Raw genomic sequence first — 19,617 nt, forward strand, 5'->3', positions numbered from 1 at the left:
GGATCGTTTCCCACTGGTTTGCAATTGGACCAAAAATAAAGTCCTCATGGATACCCCAGCATAATTTTTCATCGCCCGTGTTTTGCTCTTATCTAAAGGAGGTGATTCATCACTTCACATCACTTATTGCCAAATGTACTGTACCTTTATTTGGAAATACTCCACTTTATCACTTCATCCCAAGAGTGTTTCCGAGCGCAGAGAAGTGCCTTTTTACTGGAGGTATACTTTTCCACAGTGCTACAGCGCCCCAAAATGAACTTCTCCAGGGAAACAAGCACGGCTCATTGATACCAGGTTTGAGCAGTGTGTAAAAGATAACTCAGTGAGGAAATTGTGCGGGTCACACATCATAGAATAATTGGAATAATTTGACTGTTTTCCGCTCCTTCCGATTAATGTCAGCGGAGGCCGAATTGTCAAATGTCTCAAAAAGATTATTTAGAGAAAATACTTTGTGGCGGTGTGGGGTTTATTAGAATAAGTTTCCTTCTATCTGTTCGGAAAACGGTTGGGTGCGACAATCAGACAATCATAATAGTCAAGAGATTTGGCCTGAGGCGCTGTCTCCATTAGTGATAGCCAGTTAAGCTCACTGAATCTGGTGCTGTTGCCAGACACAAATGGCCATTTGATAAGCACATATGCCTCACAGTTCAGAGGTCAGAGGGTTCATATGCAGGCTCTGGTCTTCCTGTGTGTGGTTTGCAAGGTCTCCCCATGTTTCCGTGTGTTTTCTGCGGGTAATCCGGTTTCCTCCCAATGTCAAATGGATTCTGCTCATTTTGTGTTTTGCTTGTGGGAATTGCAGTCAAAAGTAGTCAATTTGACAACATTGACTGACGGAGCTTTTGTGAACTAGCTCCACTCTGTTTGCAGCCATGTTTTTCAAGCAAGCCATACACATAAGTCGAGACGCACTTTGAACGATTTGGGAAAAAGTCATCCTGATTAAGAATCACGTCGACTTCACACACCATCACAGCTCGTCTTATCTCAACACCCCCTATTGAGGCCGGTCCTTTTTCTGCAGTATGGCAAAGAAAAAGTGAAACATCCACAGTTGAGTTCTACGTTTGATCTTTTTGGAGTTTCACCCACAGTGTGCAAGTCTGCCTTCACGCCCGCGCGATGACAACCTGTAGAATGTCGTTGACACCGTCCGATTGAACCGCTGCAGAATCTGCTCCATCAGACACTGGGTGATATGTAATATTCATGCTTTCGCTCTCTGATCTCCCCCTTTTGTGTGGCTTTGTGCACGGTATTACACAATGTCCTCAATCTTCTTTACGGTGAAGATTGATTTGTAGATAGAAAGCCTCCATGATAGGAAGGGGACATCCTGGTCCCGGAAGTTGATATCTATCATTTAGCTTAGGTAGCCTCTCTGATAAGAGAGGGGACAGCCAGGTCTCAGAAGTTGATCTTCATCTTTTAGAATATATAGCCTCACTGTTTAAAAGGGGACATGCTGCAGTATCTGACTAATTTCAACCAGCTGCCCTTGACTATGACCAACAGCAGCTCTCCTGCTCCTCCTTTCCCACATGTGAGGGGATTACTCGAACATTGTACACATGATTGAATATCATGGCTTAATTAGGTATAGACTGATTATCGGCGCCGCTATTTGTCAAAATGCCAAATATTGGCGTCAGCCTTTTTTTATGAACATTAAGGCCAATAAAGTTGGTATTCACTGATCGGTGAATGCTTGTTTTCATCAGGATTTGTAAGATGTTCACCGACAGTTCAGTTTTTACTTGTTACAAAAACATTTCAAACATATTAAGGCATTTTTTTACCGTCTGCAGAGATCTTTTGAAATCTTTTACGAACCATGATGAAAACCCCAAATTAGCTACATTTGCATGCATTTGTCGCTCAGTGAGATACAGGGAACGTTTCATAGTATATTATTATTTATTATTTAAATTTCCACTTTATATAAAAAAAAAAAAAAAAAATGACGCTGAAAAAGTGTAATAATAAAATTAATTTTAGAATTTATGTTGATATTTTGGAAAACAATTTATAAGGAACTATTTACTTGTTTCATTTTTAATTTAGCTTAACACATGCTGATGAACCCGGAAGCTCCCTGCAATTTTTGTTATTTTTAAACAAAGTTGACAATTCTTTATATGTTTAATATTAAAAGAAAAAATATTGTTTTAAAATTCGGACGCTAATATTTTCTCTAACTGTCAATGAATATCGGCTTGAAATATCGGTTATCGGTCTCCATGAGTAGTAATAATCTATCGGTATCAGCCTTGAAAAAACCATATCGGTCTATCACTAGGCTTAATAAATGAGCAAAAAATAGTGAGCGTGAACAATGAACCGCACAATATATGCAGTTGCTAATTTCGCCAGCAATAACTGCAGTTAAATCAGCAGTGAGTGCCAACTGTACATGAATAAAAATAGATAATGAGTTGAGTTAATGAGTTTTGATGAATTAATTCATATTATACAATGTCAGCAAAATGAGTCACCCTCTCACATTGTGTTGTTGTAGTAGATTTGTTGCGTGGTTTTGTCCCAACCACTTGTCAGCAGCACCTCTGAACAGATGGTAGTGCTGACCCTGCAAAGTGTCAAGTCTAATTGCCTTCCTTTTTATTGCATGATTGATGGGGGGAAATGTGCAGTTTTATCTTTTAAAAATAAGTCATTTTTCTCTCGTCGGCCTACACAACACCTCTCCAATTTGCATTCATTATCACCCAAGCTGTGATTAAATTTGATCACACGAGTGGCTGCCATTCCGAGTGGGATCGGTGCCATTTCGGCCTGAGCGAGCGGGCCGCTGCACACTTTGCTAGTACCAGCATCAAGGAGACACCTCGGGCCTGTGAGTGATTGAGCAGAAAGAGTGATCTAGTGGGTCCACGCCAAATGAACAGGTTGGACCTCGAGACAGATGGGGTGGTCTTATTGGCTGACTAGGAAATGAGAGAGGCGGGCTGATGCGCTGTGCTGTGGCATGATGGCTTACTTGAGTGGCTCTACTTTATGACTTCTGGTCCAGGTCCATTTGGCCGTGGAGTTACTTTTATAATCACAATTTACAGTCTTTCAGTGCTAGAGGTTTTTATTCAAGATGGTTGAGGTAGCTGAGTTTGAATCACTGTTACATGTTGTTTGTCAGAATCTACATTTCGCCATTTTTTTTTTTTATCAGTCCTCAAACTTCTTGGTGTCATGTCAGCTTAGCAGGAACTTTGCCCTGAAACTACAAACATCTGGAGGACAGTTGTGCATTATTATTTTTTTAAATCCTCTCCCAAATCAGTTCCGAAAAATGGAAATAAATGGAGAATTTCAATCTTTTATTTCTTCATGCCAAATCATGAAACAACATAGCAGTTGGGTCTATCCTCTTTTAATTCCACATTGTCAAAGCTGGAAATCCTATTGATTTCCTGGTCCACCCTGCTTGAAACGGCTAAGTCAAGGATCAAAATGTAATTTATGGTTATAGCTGAATCTAAAAGCACAGGTAGGAAGGAGGGAGAGTCATAAAAGAAGTTTGATTGATGATGTGCTTTTGTTCTTCCCGGGCAATGACGTCTGATCCGGAGTGAATCAGCGCTGATAAAGAGGGACCAATCATCCTCACCGCTGTGCCTCCAGCAGTGACTCAGTGCCACCTGTAATGGCTTCTGGCATTTGTCACGATCCTGCCAATGAGCCCACTCATACATCTGTCCACAGGTCCCGGTAGCCACGAGTTGTTGACCTCATAAATATGGAAACTTTTACTTCTGCTCTAAAACTTTTACTACAGTTGCACCCACTCTAATTTTCAAGTGTGTGTTTAAGAGTAAAAAGCGGGCCAAAGAATGAGAGGGGGAACCGACTGAAGCTATTCTGGGTTATTATGTAATATCTTGGGCCTCGTTGAAGAGAATGGAGGGTCGTTAGCTCGAGAGTATGCCATGTTTGCTATCACCGTCGGCCCGAGCACTCGAGCGGGTGCAAGTTCATGCCTTTATCTCCTGCGCAGGATTAAGTGCAGCTAATCTGGGTGTGACCTGTGGAACACCTGAGCAAGACAATGAGGGCATGCGATAACACGGCACTTTTGCAAAAAGAAAAAAAATGCCCAACGTTTAGCTCCTGAGAGCTTTGATCCATTCCGAGTACAGTGAACCAACGCTTATCTTGTGTATTACTTCCCAAACCTACTGGTAATAGGGGAAAAATGCACACAGACAGATCATATAGAAAAACAAAAAACTCTCACATGAGTTAACTAAGGTATGGAGTTTCAGAGGTGGTTGTATGTATTTTATGTGCAAATTTGGTCAAAAAACACCTTCAAATTAGAATAACTTGAGTGATCCTTTAATTTTATCTCTTAATTGGGGAACCGCTTTTCCAATTGGCTGACAAGTTTCAGTTAAAAATATCCACCAAAACACTTACACAAGCCGTTTTTTTGAAGGGTTCTTGAGTTTGATGCGTCAAAATTACCACAATGTTTCAATTGCATCAATTGTCCGAAGACAACTACTAAAATAGTTCTAATGGAACATTATTCGTGTAGAAAGAAGTGTGGGGAGTAGGCAAAAACAAACAACAAAAACAATAGTTATAATAAACTGTTATCGTCGGGACTTCCACAAAAGGCAAGTTGAAATGTTCCACAAAAAACTGACTGAAAATCGTCAGATTGTGCTAGAAGCTAATGCTAACCGTTTCACGTATATTTTTCTACTAAAAGGGGCGAATAGATATAGATAATGCCCATTTTGTGGAATTGGAGAACATCAGCAAAGTGGTCTTTTATCAATACTCGCCGAGATGCAAAGAATTTTAGTTGGCTAGAATTACAAAGACCAACTAAAAGGTGGTTATTGTATTCCTTATTGCCTGGATACAGTGTTATGTTGGTAAAACATTTATCTAACTAACAACTCAAACAGCAGTGCCTTGAGCTTGTTGACATTTTATGACCAGACTGCGTGGAATGAAAAGTTTCACGTTCTCACCTGTTGGACAAACGTTTGCGTAGTACAATTCCCACGCCTTTAATCGCAAGGGCTCCTCGCTTATTAACGTGTTGAGCCTTATTTATACGCTTTTGTGTCTGTGTGTGTGTGTGTGTGTGCGCATGCCTGCGCTCTCATTGAGGAAGCCCAGGGGAGCGCTGTCGCGATTAACTGGGCCACTTGGATCAGCCATGCGCGGCTAATGAGATTGAATGTGTCAAAGGAACAGTGTCGGGAGGACTTCTGACCACATACTGTACATGTACCGTACATGCACACGTAGAGCCTTGTCGTCAAGGTTTAAATCAAAACTACCACACTTTTGCATATAGGAATTTGACCGAGCCAAGTCCTATCAAAGTGGCATCTCTGGTGTACAATCAATCACATCACCTGTTTTTCTGGTTTTTAATACTGGTGGACTAACGACTAACTGACCCTGTCTTTCATGCGTTACAAATACTGCTGTAAAAGCTCTGACATTGTTCCTTACTGACCTGCTCTTGGTTTCTTTAAATTACCCTCAAATATTTGTGTAGTTGCTCGGTCTAAACTTTGCTGGTTAATTACCATTGCTCTGTTTGGCCTCACTTTATGGCTCTCAAAGCTTCAGATAAATTGACTTGTTCAAAGTCCAATAATCAGGCCTGCAAAATGCCAGCGTTTTTACTGGAACAGCCAGTGGCGCGAACACCTATCGATGAAAATAAGGACTTTTCAAATGCATTTAATTGCGTTAAAGAGAATAAGTGTTGAGCTTTTGGTTGTCAAGGCCGCTGCTTGTCATTGTGTTAACTGCTTGCTTTACCCTGCACATTCTACAGGAAGCAGGAGAAGGAAGAGGGTATAGAGGATGTGAAAGAGTTCGCGTTTGCCCCTTTTGTGAGTTAGAATCAGACATCAAAATGAGGGGAAAAAAGTGCATTTGTTATTTAGGGTTTTGCTACATGCGAGAATATTTGACTGTTGTTTGTCTTTGGTGAGGTTTCACTTCCATTTTTAGCATCACTGTTACAAGGTTGTACATCATTAAAGGGCCACAGCGCTCATTTCAATGTCTTGACTGGTTTACAAGTTAATTTAGTCATCACAAGGACTTTTACGTTTGTGCTTGGAGGAATGGATGACTTGAGCGACGTTCCGTATAGTTGGGGTCTTTAATTAAGTCTGAGCTCAGGGTTGGAGTGACTGCTGCAGTAAAAGTGGAATTGTGGAATTTGTGGAATTCTTCAGGAGGGAGGTGTTCTTGGCCCAAAACGGGAGCAGAATTCCAGGATATGTTGTTCTTTCTTCTTCTTAAATGAGAAAGTTATTATGTGTGTTTTAAATTACATTTTAGTTTGAAAACTGTCAAACGTGATGTATTTCATTGTCAAAGGACACTTTTGCCTTTTTTGTCAGTACTCGAGTTGCTTCATCTTTCGTCAAAATGTAGTAGTAGTAGTAGTAGTAGTGATCGCTTGGCCAATTAGTTGTCCGTTGCGACCAGTCGTCTGAAGTAGTCTCGATCCTGGGTTCGAATCAGAAGGTTGGAAAGAAGACTGGTGGCAGCCACCTGTGCTACCCAGGTGAGTCTTGGGCATCCAGGGGGTCAGGGCGCCAGCCACGAGGATGACCCAAGAATAAAAAAAAAAAAAAAAAATGGATTCCACTACTAGGTTACCAACAGTTGAGGTGCTGTTTATTGAAAGTTTTCTTTACAGTGTCAGGTCAGTTAATTATCAGAATATCCCTAAAGCAAGTGGCACTTAAAGTGGAAGTCAACCTTAAACATTTCTTTACAATAATTTTATATAATATATAATGTAATGTGACCTCACTAGTCTAAACATGACGTTCTGATTAATATTACATTTGTGGAATGAAATTAATGAACCAAAATCCAGACATTTTTATCTATCTCAGAGAGCGGCCATTTTGCCACTTTCTGTTGACTGAAGATGACATCAATCTTGCGCAGCGGCAGTGCTCAGGCAAACAACCAATCACACCTCACCTGTTTTCTGAAGGTGGGCTGTGATTGGTTGTTAACTGAGACCTGAGCAACATTGATGTAATCTTCAGTCGACAGTAAGTGGCAAAACGGCCACGCCCTGTGATGGATTAAAAATGGCTGGATTTTGCTGCTTAACTCATATGCCTCTAACGCAATATTAACCAGATTTCCATATTTAGACCAGTGAGGCTGCATAGAACATATTATTGTCCAACATTTTTTTGGGTTGACTTCCCCCTTAAACCGTAGTAATCCTGAGTATTCATGCACCCAGTGACGTTTCCTGTGTATAGTTGGATATGTAGCAGTGCATGAATCACCCTCTCAAGATGAGCCCCACAAAGAGTAAACAACTGCTCTGTTGTCCCAAATGTGAAGAGGCAGCAAAGCGGCAAAGTCGACGCTAAAGTATCGTGCGTCAGCAGTCTGTGACGTACCGTTGCGTCTCTCTCGGGGTGGCCGCTACACGAACAACCTCAACTGATCTAAATGTGAGGGGACAACACGTCTTTGGCGTCTACCCTATGTACTTTATTTATTTATTTATTTATTTTTTAACCATTAAAATTGCTCTAATGCTGTAGCAAATCAAAATATTCATCAATATATCTCTCCATTTTTTCAGGCATTGATGGATTTGAAATATATCGTTTGTGACACCAGGCCAGGAACTTTTCTGATAGCTCTCATATATTTTTATGTGTTGGGCTGTCAACTTTGCTGTATGAAAAATGGTCTTGCTTGTCCCAATGTTAGCTAGATCGGCTCGAAAGACATGCAGTACAAAAGCTTCTTCAAAATCGTACTTTTACAAAGATATTAACACGTGATGGACAGAGGCGCAATTCCGTTCTGCATCATTGCAAAATTAACCACAATAATAATAATAATAAAAAAAGAGTCACTCATTGCTCCTTTTTGACAAGTTGCACAATCAGATGGTGATGAAATCAAAGAAAAGATCTAAATCAAAGTCTAGAAATTTGACTCATATCAAGCCAGTAGTAGCGGGAACAAACCAGGATGTAGAAATCTACTCAAGGGAAACCAGTAAACATTTCTTCTGCTCAGTAATCCACATGACTGCTGGGTATCATCACTGGTTAATCCTGGACCAAAGTACTTTGTCTATTTCCTTTTCCAAATTACTTCTTGGTAATTTGCAGATATTCTTCTTTTAATCTTGTGACATTCTTCTTCACCAACTGCCAGGGCGGGCAGGAAATCAGGCCGATGTTTTTTTTGTTTTTTGTTTTTTTTTAAAAACATGATAGCAAGAGCAAAAAGTCGAGATTTAAACATTTCTACGACAGCTCTATTTTCCATGATACATAATCATAATACAGCACCTATTTATGGTTTTTGGGTACTTTCTGAAATCCCCTAAGATGCCACAAGTTGAGCAAAGTTGGCTAGTAGGAAAGTAGTAATTGGTGTCAAGGATCCATCTCAACTGAGAGACAAGTTTTGTATGTAGGGGAGGAGCTAAGTTTAGCCTTGGTTGTATACAGGACTGTCTCAGAAAATTAGAATATTGTGAGTCATTTTTTCTGTAATGCAATTAAAAAAACAAAAATGTCATACATTCTGGATTCAGTTGAAAACACAGGTGTTTCGAGTTAATTAGACGATTCAAGTGATTAGTTGTATAGCCTACTATTATACTTTTTCATGATATTCTAATATTTTGAGATAGGATATTTGAGTTTTGCTTAAGCTGTAAGCCATAATCAGCATTATTAAAATAATAAAAGGCTTGCAGTATTTCAGTTGATTTGTAATGAATCCAGAATGTATGACATTTTTTTTAATTGCATTACAGAAAATAAAGGACTTTATCACAATATTCTAATTTTCTGAGACAGTGCTGTATTTAAAGATAATGTGTAAGATGACCAAAATGATATCAAACTGTTTTCGCAGCATAGTTTGTTGTGTATACGTGGTTGAGCTTTAAATTATTAACACAGGCAGTGCAGAGCTACTTTTTAATGTGAAGGGCTACCAGTTTGATACACACTACGGAAATAAGAAATTTGCTCAAATTACATTTCGTAATGCTGTATTTTTTTATTTTATTTTTTTAAAATAATTATTATTGAGATCTCTGCCAGAGTTTACATTTTTAAATGATCACTTCTACAACATTCCAAGAAAATTACAATGTCCCCTCACTTGTGAGTTATTTTTAGAACAGGCCCGCAGGCTATCTACTTGAGGGCTACCTGGTGATCCATGCTCCAGGGATTACTGCATTATTTCCTGAATTTGTACCTTTAAATGGATGGATGTCTTAATTTCTCAGCAATTTTAAATGAGCTTTAAGAAGAAAGAAATGAATGTTCTACTTATTTGCCTCCCGTTTGTGCTCTACGAATGTCAACATGCTCCAGCTGTTTTTCTTTTTGTTTTTTTGTTACCCGCCCCCCCTTTCTGTGCATAACACATTGATTACACATTGTACCGCAGATGACTTGCAAGGCAGGACACCAAGGCCGCACATTTGTGTCGGTTGTAGATTATTAGCAGCGCCGGTTAGCGGAGGAGCAAAGTGTTACGGCGGACTCGTGCCGCCCACGTCGTCTTGCAAATGTTCTCCCTCTCGTGTTCCTTCTTTGTCTGCTGCCTTTTGTATGCGTGTGCACGCTCTGTGTGCACGATCCACACACACACTGCCAATTTTCTTAACTGTGTTCTCTTTGACAGAATGGCCAGAGCACTGCTGAGGATGGAGTCACACCTGCTGTCAAGGTAGGAACACGCCCACACATGCTCAACTGATTAAATCTCAATGCCCACATAATTAGATTGGGGACATTTGGACTGTTGAATTTAATTATTACACAGTCAGCTTGTACTTACTGATTTTTTTTTTTCTTCTTCTGTTTTTTTTTAATTTTTTTGTTTTGCATCGTATTAAACTTTAGTAATTCCCTGTAATTATTGGGATTGCAATTTTAGAGGCAGATGCTTGTGTTGAGGTCTTCATTCGACACGGTAAAAAGTAGGGATGGGCGAGTACCGATACCTGGCCTTATTTCAAAGTATCGGTACTCGCATTGGCCACCCTTTTCTAATAATTTTACGATCAGGAACTAGAAATTAGGAATAATACATTACAGCAATGCATATAAACAACCTACAATCTCTAATAACAATATTGAGGCGCTTACTTGCTAATGCACGCATGCATCGAGTTCCTCCACATATTGACAAGGTTCACAAGCATACTACGTTCCCCTTCATCTGACCAATAGCGTGGATTTTAAACATCGAAGGGCCAAAACATGCCTTGTGAAAATTAAACTCCCCTACAAAAATAGCCACCAGAGGGTGCTAGAACTGCACAAATGGAAATCAACTTCACTTTTCTTTCTTTTTTTTCTTTTTTTTTTTTTTAAAGTGCTGCTTTTAATATTGTGACATGACGACGACAATATATTGTGGCAGTTATAATATCACAATATCATGATATTGCTGTTATCGTTTCCTCCCTAATATTGGGACATATCGGGCTTTCTTTAAAATTATGTAAATGTTAGGTTGTTGTTGTTTTTTTGTTGTTTTTTTCCCCGTTTTTTTACTTGTATGTGGCAAAAGTATTAGTGGTATCAGTACTTTGTATTGGTGACTACTCAAGTTGAGTCCCCATATCAGCGTGAAAAAAGTTTTTAGTCTGGTCATGGCATGAATTAAAGCCAAACCTGTACATGAACTCTGTTTGATATCAAATTAAACATAACAAAACTACATGTTTGTACAGTTGAGCAGCAAAGTCAATCACCTTTAACCTTTACTAAATGTGGCCCACTTAAATGTTAATAGCTCAAATTTAGGTAGAGTTTGCACTGCAAGAAAAACCCCGATGGGGTTAATTTCCAGTGACGTCTGAATAGTGTTGCAGTGGTGCATCAGGGTCAATGCATTGAAGTTGTAGCTCCTGCTCCGTGTCCTCAGCTGTCCTGTTAACGTACGATCACATCACAAACGAGCACAAGCTTGCACGGTGCTCGTAAAGAATGGGTGAGTCAGCCCCCTTTTTTTTTTTCTTTTTTTTCCCCCCCTCCTCCCCGTCCTCCATTATTATCTGGCCCTTTAGAACATGATCCTATTTCCCCTGTGTTATTCTGCAGGGGCACCATGTTCATGCTCGCTTTTGTGTCCGGTCCTTGTGAACTGAATGGAGTGCGCGAGTGTGTGTGAAGCTCGTCTAACCATCCTTTCACTTTATACAGGCATCCTATGATTGGGGTCAGCAGATGGGGAAATGCGCTGGTCCAAATCATTACGACGCAGACCTTTAGTTTACCACATCTGATACCTTCCTTCCAGTGTCCACCCGTGCATTGCAACACCCCATCAATAATATTAAGTGACAGCCAGGTACTGCTGGCATCATGCCTTATATGCGCTAATTGATTGGACAACACTTGAGTAATTGGACCCACTATTTATTCTGCTTTACTTTATTAGAATCCTGTATTTGATACTACTACAGGGAGATTGACTTTCTACAACTTAATGGGATTGTTTCTCAGTAAGGACATTGACACGGAAAGGATTACTTGCCCCGTTTTTATCAGAACTGGACCGTGGAATTGTTTTTTTCTATATGGGCTGTTGATTGTCAAGCTAACACAATGTAGTAAGGCTGGGCAATATGGCCAAAAAAATTCAATCTTGAAGATTACCATTTTTTCCATCCATCCATCCATCCATTTTCTTGACCGCTTACTCCTCACAAGAGTCGCTGGTGGTGCTGGAGCCTATCCCAGCTGTTTTCGGGCAGTATATGGGATACACTCTGAACTGGTTGCCAGCCAATCGCAGGGCACGATTACGATTTTAATAGATTTTAATCTAACAAAACCAACAAACATTTATTTAAAGGTTTAATTTGTTCAAACATAATTCCTGTGCAAAATGCTCAGACGACAATAATGTATATTGATTCTAAATCAGTTTGAACAAACTTAACATTGATACTTAATTGTGCCATTTAAGCATAATCTATTTGGTAGCTATTGTAAACATGCCTTGTAATCCACCCATCCAGCATTCTGCCATTTTGTGCAAAATTACAACTCGCAAAAAAAATTAGATGTAACGGAACATAAGAATAACAGCTTTTAATAAACCAAAAGACAAAACACGATTTCACGATTTAGCAAATTTTTAAAATGATGATGTATCAAATTAAATTGATTTAATGCCCAGCCCTACAATGTAGTAACTTAATCAGATTGTCTAATAAAAGTTGTGTAGTGGTGGCAAAAGTACACACACTCTTTATGTAGAGGTTTGATTGAATACTTTTGTTTGAAATTGAAAAAATGAAGAAAAAACATCTCTGCACAAAAGTTTAGTTCTTCATGAACTCGTGCTCTTTTGCTTGCACAATGTACTGTTTTTGACTACTAAAAAATGCTATAGATGGATAAATACAGGAGACCTTCGCTCTCCTCCCATGTTGTTGTTTGTTAGCGCGTCTCATTGCTGCTGATGTGTTCAATGTGGCGTGCTTGCCGCAGTCTTTTGAGCGACTGAAGCGATGCTATTTTTCATGTCACTCCGGGGCAAAATGTCCTGCTCTCGAGCCGCGAGGGGCTGTGTTATGTGCTCACCAGATTGTTGCTGACTGTCTTTTTGCTGTTTATTTGTCTGTTTAGCCGCTAAGCCGAAGTGAGGGCGCTCTGACCACCGCAGCACTGCAAGCGGTCATAAAAGGGAATAAAATCAGTAAAATTGTAGCCAATTAGCAGATGGTTTTCTGGAGGGTTTATGAGTGTGTTCTTTAGTATCGCAGTTATTAAAAACATGAATTAGAAGCACTTTAATTAATGATGACATCAGACTTTTTTTTTTTTTTTTTGCTTCACGTGCGACTTAATGGGCTTTTTCAGCTCTTAGATTCAGTTTCAACAAGCAGCCTGTGCTGAGGCGTATTGATGGAGGGATTATCTGATGTGTGTTGCCAAGGGAGTTGCTATTATCCCGTTTTCTCCCGAGTCAGGTTGTTAGTGATCCTCTCCCTCGCAAGTGGAGAAATGCTTTTATTTCCTGCAATAAATTGTTTAAGAACTCACTCGAAAAAACTGAAATGTTGTGTTGTGCAGTGATGTCGTAGTTTATTGGTTGGGAGCAAAAATAACTGCAGTATTCCATCATAAAGAGAAGAACATGCAAACATAACGGAAGGCTGGAGTTGAGATTTGAGCCCAAATCCTCAGGGTTCAAACATTAGGCCAGATTGGTTTGAACTCGAAAAGCTTTAACATTTCTAAAGTTTACAATGGGTTAAGATATACAGTATTGTTGTGCTTATGGATACGCATAATAGCGCAAACGAAGAACAACCGATCCTTATTTTTCCCCTTTCACGAGCCACATGAACAAAATGTCTCTTCTTCAGTCAAAGTTTACTCATTGATGTTTTTACTGCTGATAAATGTTTCAACTTACGTGGTGCTCTTGTAAGTGTCTGTTAAATTACCTTGACGTTATCACAACTGAGAGGAAATGGTTTTCCACCACTGCCTTTAACAGCGACATTTAATGGACGCGACCAATAAACCCCAAGCTTGATTTGGCCTATACTTAATTTTATGTTTAATGCAGGCCTGCTCCTTTACGTCGTGCCTGTTACATAATTCTTTCCCCACTGCGGCATGAGCTCCAACCTTGCGGCTGGAGGGCAGAAATTAGAACGAGGTAATGCACCAGGGATCGTGGCTAATGGCTTCTTATTTTCCCACTGCAGTTAGCATCTGAGCGAATGGAATCAGCTAAACGGCACAATTAAATAGAAGGCGTCGTGTAGCGTGGATAAAGGCCATAAGTGAAGATGATGAAGGTTTTGAAAAAGGCAAGGTAGGGGTCGGCATCTATTCAAACTTCAACTTTTGAGCACCGCGTGGGAATAATGGGCTTAAAGCGAAAAGAAGCCTGAGCCTTAAAAATTGCTTCATTACAACTGTAACAGAAGATATGGCATCCATCCACGTTTCATGATTAAATCATCCAAAGTAAATTAGACAGAAGGGTATGTAGAAAGCCTTTTGAAGGTTGCATCCACCATGTCAAAGTCACAAGGAAATTATGCAAAACAAATATAATATGGAAGCAACGCATGCATCTCAGCAAGCACAAGTCATATACTGCATCAACTCGGATGCTGATATTGGGCATTTTGAAGAATATCGGTATTGGCCTTCTTTTAAAAATCTGACGGCCGATAAAAGGTAAATCTAACAACCATTTTAATCTCAAGGAGCTATTTATTTAAAATTTCGGTTAACTTGATCAGAGTTGCTGCTGACCATGGGAACCTTGTGAACATTTTGTTTTTGTTCAATATTAAAACAAAGAAATGTGAAAGCTTAGGTTATTTTTAAATTTTGGAAAAAATATTTACTGTGGCTATGGTATTTCCTTGTTTAAGTTTCCATTAAACTTAAGATGCACTGATGACCTTGGGAGCTACCTGGACATTTTGTTAGAAATTTAAAAGGCTGTATTGTCTACGATTTAAATAAATAAATATATAACCCTACATTTTGAGAAGTCTGAAAAATTGTTTAATAAACATGCTTTAATACTTTGCAGCAAAGTCAAGATTGGCATTTCTATTTTATGTATTTTTTTTGCACCATTACACCCCCCCCCCCCACCCCCATTATTGCATTACTAAAACAATCATTCAAAAATCAAAAGTAAACGCATCGTTAACTGAGAGTAGTACTTTTCAAACTTTTTACACCAAGTGCCACCTCAAAAAAATACTTAGCTCTCCAAGTGCCACCATGATGACCAATGTTAAAACCGTAGTAGTAGGCCCAATTGTTCATCAAAAACGAGGCAGACATTTTATTCCCAAAAAGTATTTTAAATATTATTGTAAGCCACTGTCATATTATGCAGTTTCAACATTAACACTGCAGTCTAACCATTTGTAAATAATGATTGAATTAAAGATGTATTGGGCATCAATGTTGGACAATTTTTTCAAAATAAATAATTGTTTGAAAACAAACAGTTCTAAAATATGTACTTAAACCCATATTTCACTGAGAGCCGAACATTTGCGACGCTAAAGAATGTTGATTTCATGCCGGGGTTTGTTCAAGGTCTAATTGTGTCTTCTTCAAAATTTCCCTTGCGACAAGGAAGACCATTGAAACTCTAGGCGAACTTTTGCGAACCTTAAATGAACCCTAATGAGTAGAGGTGGGAATCTTGGGGCACCTCACGATTCGATTGCGATTACGATTCAGAGGCTACGATTCGATTATAAAACGATTATTGATTCCCCCCCAGGCAGCAGAAAAAACCCCAATGTATTTTGGTGCTTTTAATGTTTCGTACATTAGTTACAAAAATAGTACAAAAGTCCTCTCAGGCCTAAATAAACTACTATTTCAGTATCAAGTTAACAGTTCAAAACAGTAAATAAAATACTCAAGTCCTCATTCTGTAACAACAGCTTTTAAGTATATTCAGTCTTCAACAGAATAAAACATAGCATTGAGCAAAAATATATTATTTTTATCCACTCAAAAGTGCACTGATGTATGAAAGACAATGTGAACTACTACTTCAATACAAATGCCTAAAAAAAAAAAAAAAGTGCTTTCCTGCTTTTTAAGTTGTGTAAAGATGAACATGTAAACATTAAAGTTTCTCAGAGGTACAAAAAAAAAAAAAAAACTCAAGTGCTTTTCTGCTTTTTAACTTGTGTAAACATGAACGTGTAAACATTAATGGGATCGTTCGAGTTTTTTAACATGAATCTCAATTTGATCCTCACCTCCCGTGTGTGCGATCAGCACTGACTTCGACGTTGGACGAGAGGAAAATAGTCCAGCAAGCTGGCTGGGGTCTCGGAAATAAAGCGTTTTTCTTCTAAAAACTTTTTGTTTTCAAAAGCGTGATACATTTCCACCACAATACTCTTTTCTGAATAAAGTCAGACGCCATTACCGCCAGCCACTACTTTTCTGTTCGTTCGTTCGTATCACTGCGCGGCGCCCTGTAGAACGCTAACCGACGCACTGCAGCCAGCTAGCTGATACTTCCGCCTGAAGTTGTTTGCCTTTTCGGAGCAGGTCTGATCTCACGAAGAGGTGGGTTGGTCAGATCAGCCATGCTTGTTGTTGTTTTGAATCTCGAGGCGGGTCCGTCCCAAAAGCGTCCCGAAGACCGCGCGCGCTACTACGTTTCAGTTCCGCGTACTTTTCGCTCCGGTTCACTTTAGTTTCGCTTCCCTTGGCATATTTATATAATCGGAATTTGGACGTTTGTGAATCGTTCTCGATTGTTCCACGGCCGAATCGTGAATAATCTAAGAATCGGAAATTTTGCACACCTCTACTAATGAGCCTTGACGAGACTATTGTAGTATTGACACAATGCACAGTTTGATCATTTAAATCAGCGATTCCATCACCTTGCACCAGAGGGTGCTGGCTTAGAATTCGGATAAATGAGCCCTTAAAACATTCCTTGGAAATGACAGTGGTGAGCTATTTTTAGAACAGGCCCAAGTACTACCCGCAAGCACCATGTTGGTGACCCCTGTTCTATACGATGCATTCCCGTGCGTGGCCATGTTGATGGGAGTGCTCAAGGCAGCCTTGGTGTCGAGTGTTTCGAGACCTGATTAAATATTTACCAGAGGAGAGAGTGAGTGTGTAGGCGCCGCACTTGGCGATTGGTCGGAGCCCAGGGCGAGCGCGGAGCCCGGCGAGCCAGGAAACGGCAAAGTCGAGGCTACGCATTTCCTCGGGTAACCGTGAGAGTGCCAAGCGTGTGCTCGCGCATGCGGTCGCCTTGGAAACGGCCCTCCGGTTCTCCCAACGAATATGACCTCTCTATTGCCTAAGAGGTTGGACTTGCACTTCAAGCCACCAGCGGTCATCAGTGTCATTTTCATCTTTGAGGATAAGATTACGTGTTGAAGATTGCGTTCAAATTGTGGAATATTACATTTGAGATGGCAGTTAGTAATGATCCAGCTATAAATTTGGATTTATTTAGATTTTAAAGGTGTGCATAATGTTTTGTCTGGTTGGTGTTGTTTTTCCCGGCAACTTAATTATTTTTTTTTTTGCTTGCGGTCAACATCTCTTTGATGTCTGACTGTTTCTGTAAGGATCCACAAATTCTCTGCAGGCCTTCCTCGGTCCGTAGAGGTTAAATAAATTCCATAACACTTCCTGGAAAGCACGATCATCCTAACAGATGGTGGTCAGCTTCAGCCGCCATTTCCAGCTTTACGTTTCCCCGCCGGGCTCGCCACTGGGAAACTGTCAAACAAACCTGCGGCGAGATTGCAAGCGATCGTTGAAGTGAAACATTGTACCGTGATTCCCAGCGAGAGGGGAGAGAGGCGTGTACTAACTGACAGTGGATACTCCTCGGAGCCCCGCAGAACCAAACAACTCCACATTCCACAGGAAGGTCATGAGGAGGGGGTGGGGGGGGAGACACTGACTTATGGCATCACTTTGGCCAATTTTGCAGAAAACATTACTAGTTTAACTTTTTCCTGTTGATGCCAGACCTAAAATCTTGTCTTAGCTTGTGTATGTTTGCTTGATTTTGTATATGAAGCACTTTGAGTTGCATTCTTCTGAATGAAAAGTTTGATTGATTGAAAACATTGCCACTTTGGCAATTTCACAGCTAAGCACCTCCTTTCTGCACTGATCAGCAATTCTACCTCTGCTCTGCAATTTTAAAGTGGAAATCAACCTTAAAAAAAAATCTTGATGATATGTTTTATATAATATGTTTGTGACCTCACTAGTCTAATGACATTCTGATTAATACTATGTTTGTGGAATATGAGTTATGAAGCAAAATCCAGCCGTTTTTATCCATCTCAGGGGGCGGCCATTTTGCCGCTTCCTGTCGACTGAAGATGACATCACAGTTGCTCAGCGACCAATCACATCTCACCTGTCTTCTGAAGCTGAGCTGTGATTGGCTGTTACCTGAGACCTGAGCAACATTGATGTCATGATGTCAAAAGGGGAAGTCAACCCCCCAAAAAATCTTTACAATTATATGTTGTATGCAGCCCCACTAGTCTAAATATGTTATTCTGGTTGATATTATGTTAGTGGAATATGAGTTAAGCAGCAAAATCTAGTCATTTTTAATTGATCTCAGGGGGTGGCCATTTTGCCACTTGCTGTCGACTGAAGATGACATCAGAGTTGCTCAGCGACCAATCACAGCTCACCTGTTTTCTGAAGCTGAGCTATGATTGGTTGTTACCTGAGACCTGAGCAACATTGATGTCATCTTCAGTCGACAGCAAGTGGCAAAATGGCCGCCCCCTGAGATGGATAAAAATGGCTGGATTTTGCTTCATAACTCATATTCCACTAACACAATATCAACCAGAGTACCCCTAATACGGGTTTTTAAAATTCGGTTTTACAGTATTTTTTTTATTATTATTTAAATAAATTAGCTCAATAAATAACCCCTGTCGGACACAATACATTTTGTATGCTTTTCTACTAAATTCCCATGGCAACATTTTGATGAATGATCATGATCTTTTTAAACTGGCAGCACAATGTGTGCCAACTCGGTAAACTACAGAAGAAATATAGCAGTTTATTAATACAAACGCTATGACAACCTTGTAACAATGAGCTAGCTGAGTAAACTGTTTATTCATGATATCGGTGCACTGACAAAACTCTTCTGTTCTGGATAGTATTATTCCACTCCACATGCGTCAAACTCAAGGTCCCGGGGCCAGATCTGAGTCCACTGTGGCACTTTATTTGTATATCTACTTATTATTTCTTGCTCAAGGGGTTTGTCCTTTTCTGGTTGGCCTCAAATCTGTACTGACTATGCAGTTTAACATATTGCAAGCATTTTCCCCATAAAATCTCTTCTTAGCATGAGTAAACTATTCTTGTATACTTCAATATGTGCCACAATTTTCTATGACTTTTGTTTTCAAATTTGAAGGAGTTCAGAAAAAAATGTCCCTGTATGGATAAAGGAAGATAATTAGTTGCCGATCCTACTAAAAACAATGGCCTCCATGGTTCTGTGTATGATGTGCACGCATCTCTTGTCATTACTTGTTTAAATCCCCTCACGATCGTGTCGGTGTCGGCGCTTGACCTCAATATGTCTACAAGGAACCACTCCCCCCACCCACCCATTCACCACATTCTCCATCTGCTGCCGCCCCTCGTTCCTCCCTCCCCTGCCGCCACTCCATCCTTCCGTTTGGCCGAATGTCATCACGAGCGCCGCCATGACGTGCGCCAGAACAGACCACCACCCAATTACTGCTTTTAATTTCTTCTTGCATGATAAGAATCGCGGGTGTTTGGTCACAGAGGGTGGAAAACAGCCTCTGGATACAACCACAGCGCAGTGAGACAGTGGGTGGACTCCAGTGACAGTGTTGTGGCACATTATATGTTGTTTTTAATCTTTTCTTTTCTTTTTTCACCCTATGACAGTCCATCTAAATGTGTTTACGTTAGGGGCCACTCTACTGTGGTAAAAAATATCAATGACGTCACTGTTTGTTCGACTTGACTTTTGTTAGTGGGCGCACGGATTATAAACAAGTTA

General features: G+C 40.0%; 1 protein-coding gene across 3 annotated transcripts in view; it reads left to right on the top strand.

The window, feature by feature from the left end:
- Window positions 1-19,617, top strand: part of rps6ka1 (ribosomal protein S6 kinase a, polypeptide 1) — a 52,538-nt gene that overhangs the window by 10,386 nt on the left and 22,535 nt on the right. For all 3 annotated transcript variants that reach the window (XM_077538106.1, XM_077538108.1, XM_077538109.1), the window contains exon 2: window positions 9,709-9,753. In XM_077538106.1, the coding sequence (XP_077394232.1) occupies window positions 9,709-9,753 (45 nt within the window). The remainder of the gene's footprint in view (window positions 1-9,708; window positions 9,754-19,617) is intronic.

The sequence above is a fragment of the Festucalex cinctus genome, chromosome 12 (genome assembly GCF_051991245.1).
Source record: "Festucalex cinctus isolate MCC-2025b chromosome 12, RoL_Fcin_1.0, whole genome shotgun sequence".
In the NCBI taxonomy this organism is placed as follows: Eukaryota; Metazoa; Chordata; class Actinopteri; order Syngnathiformes; family Syngnathidae; genus Festucalex; species Festucalex cinctus.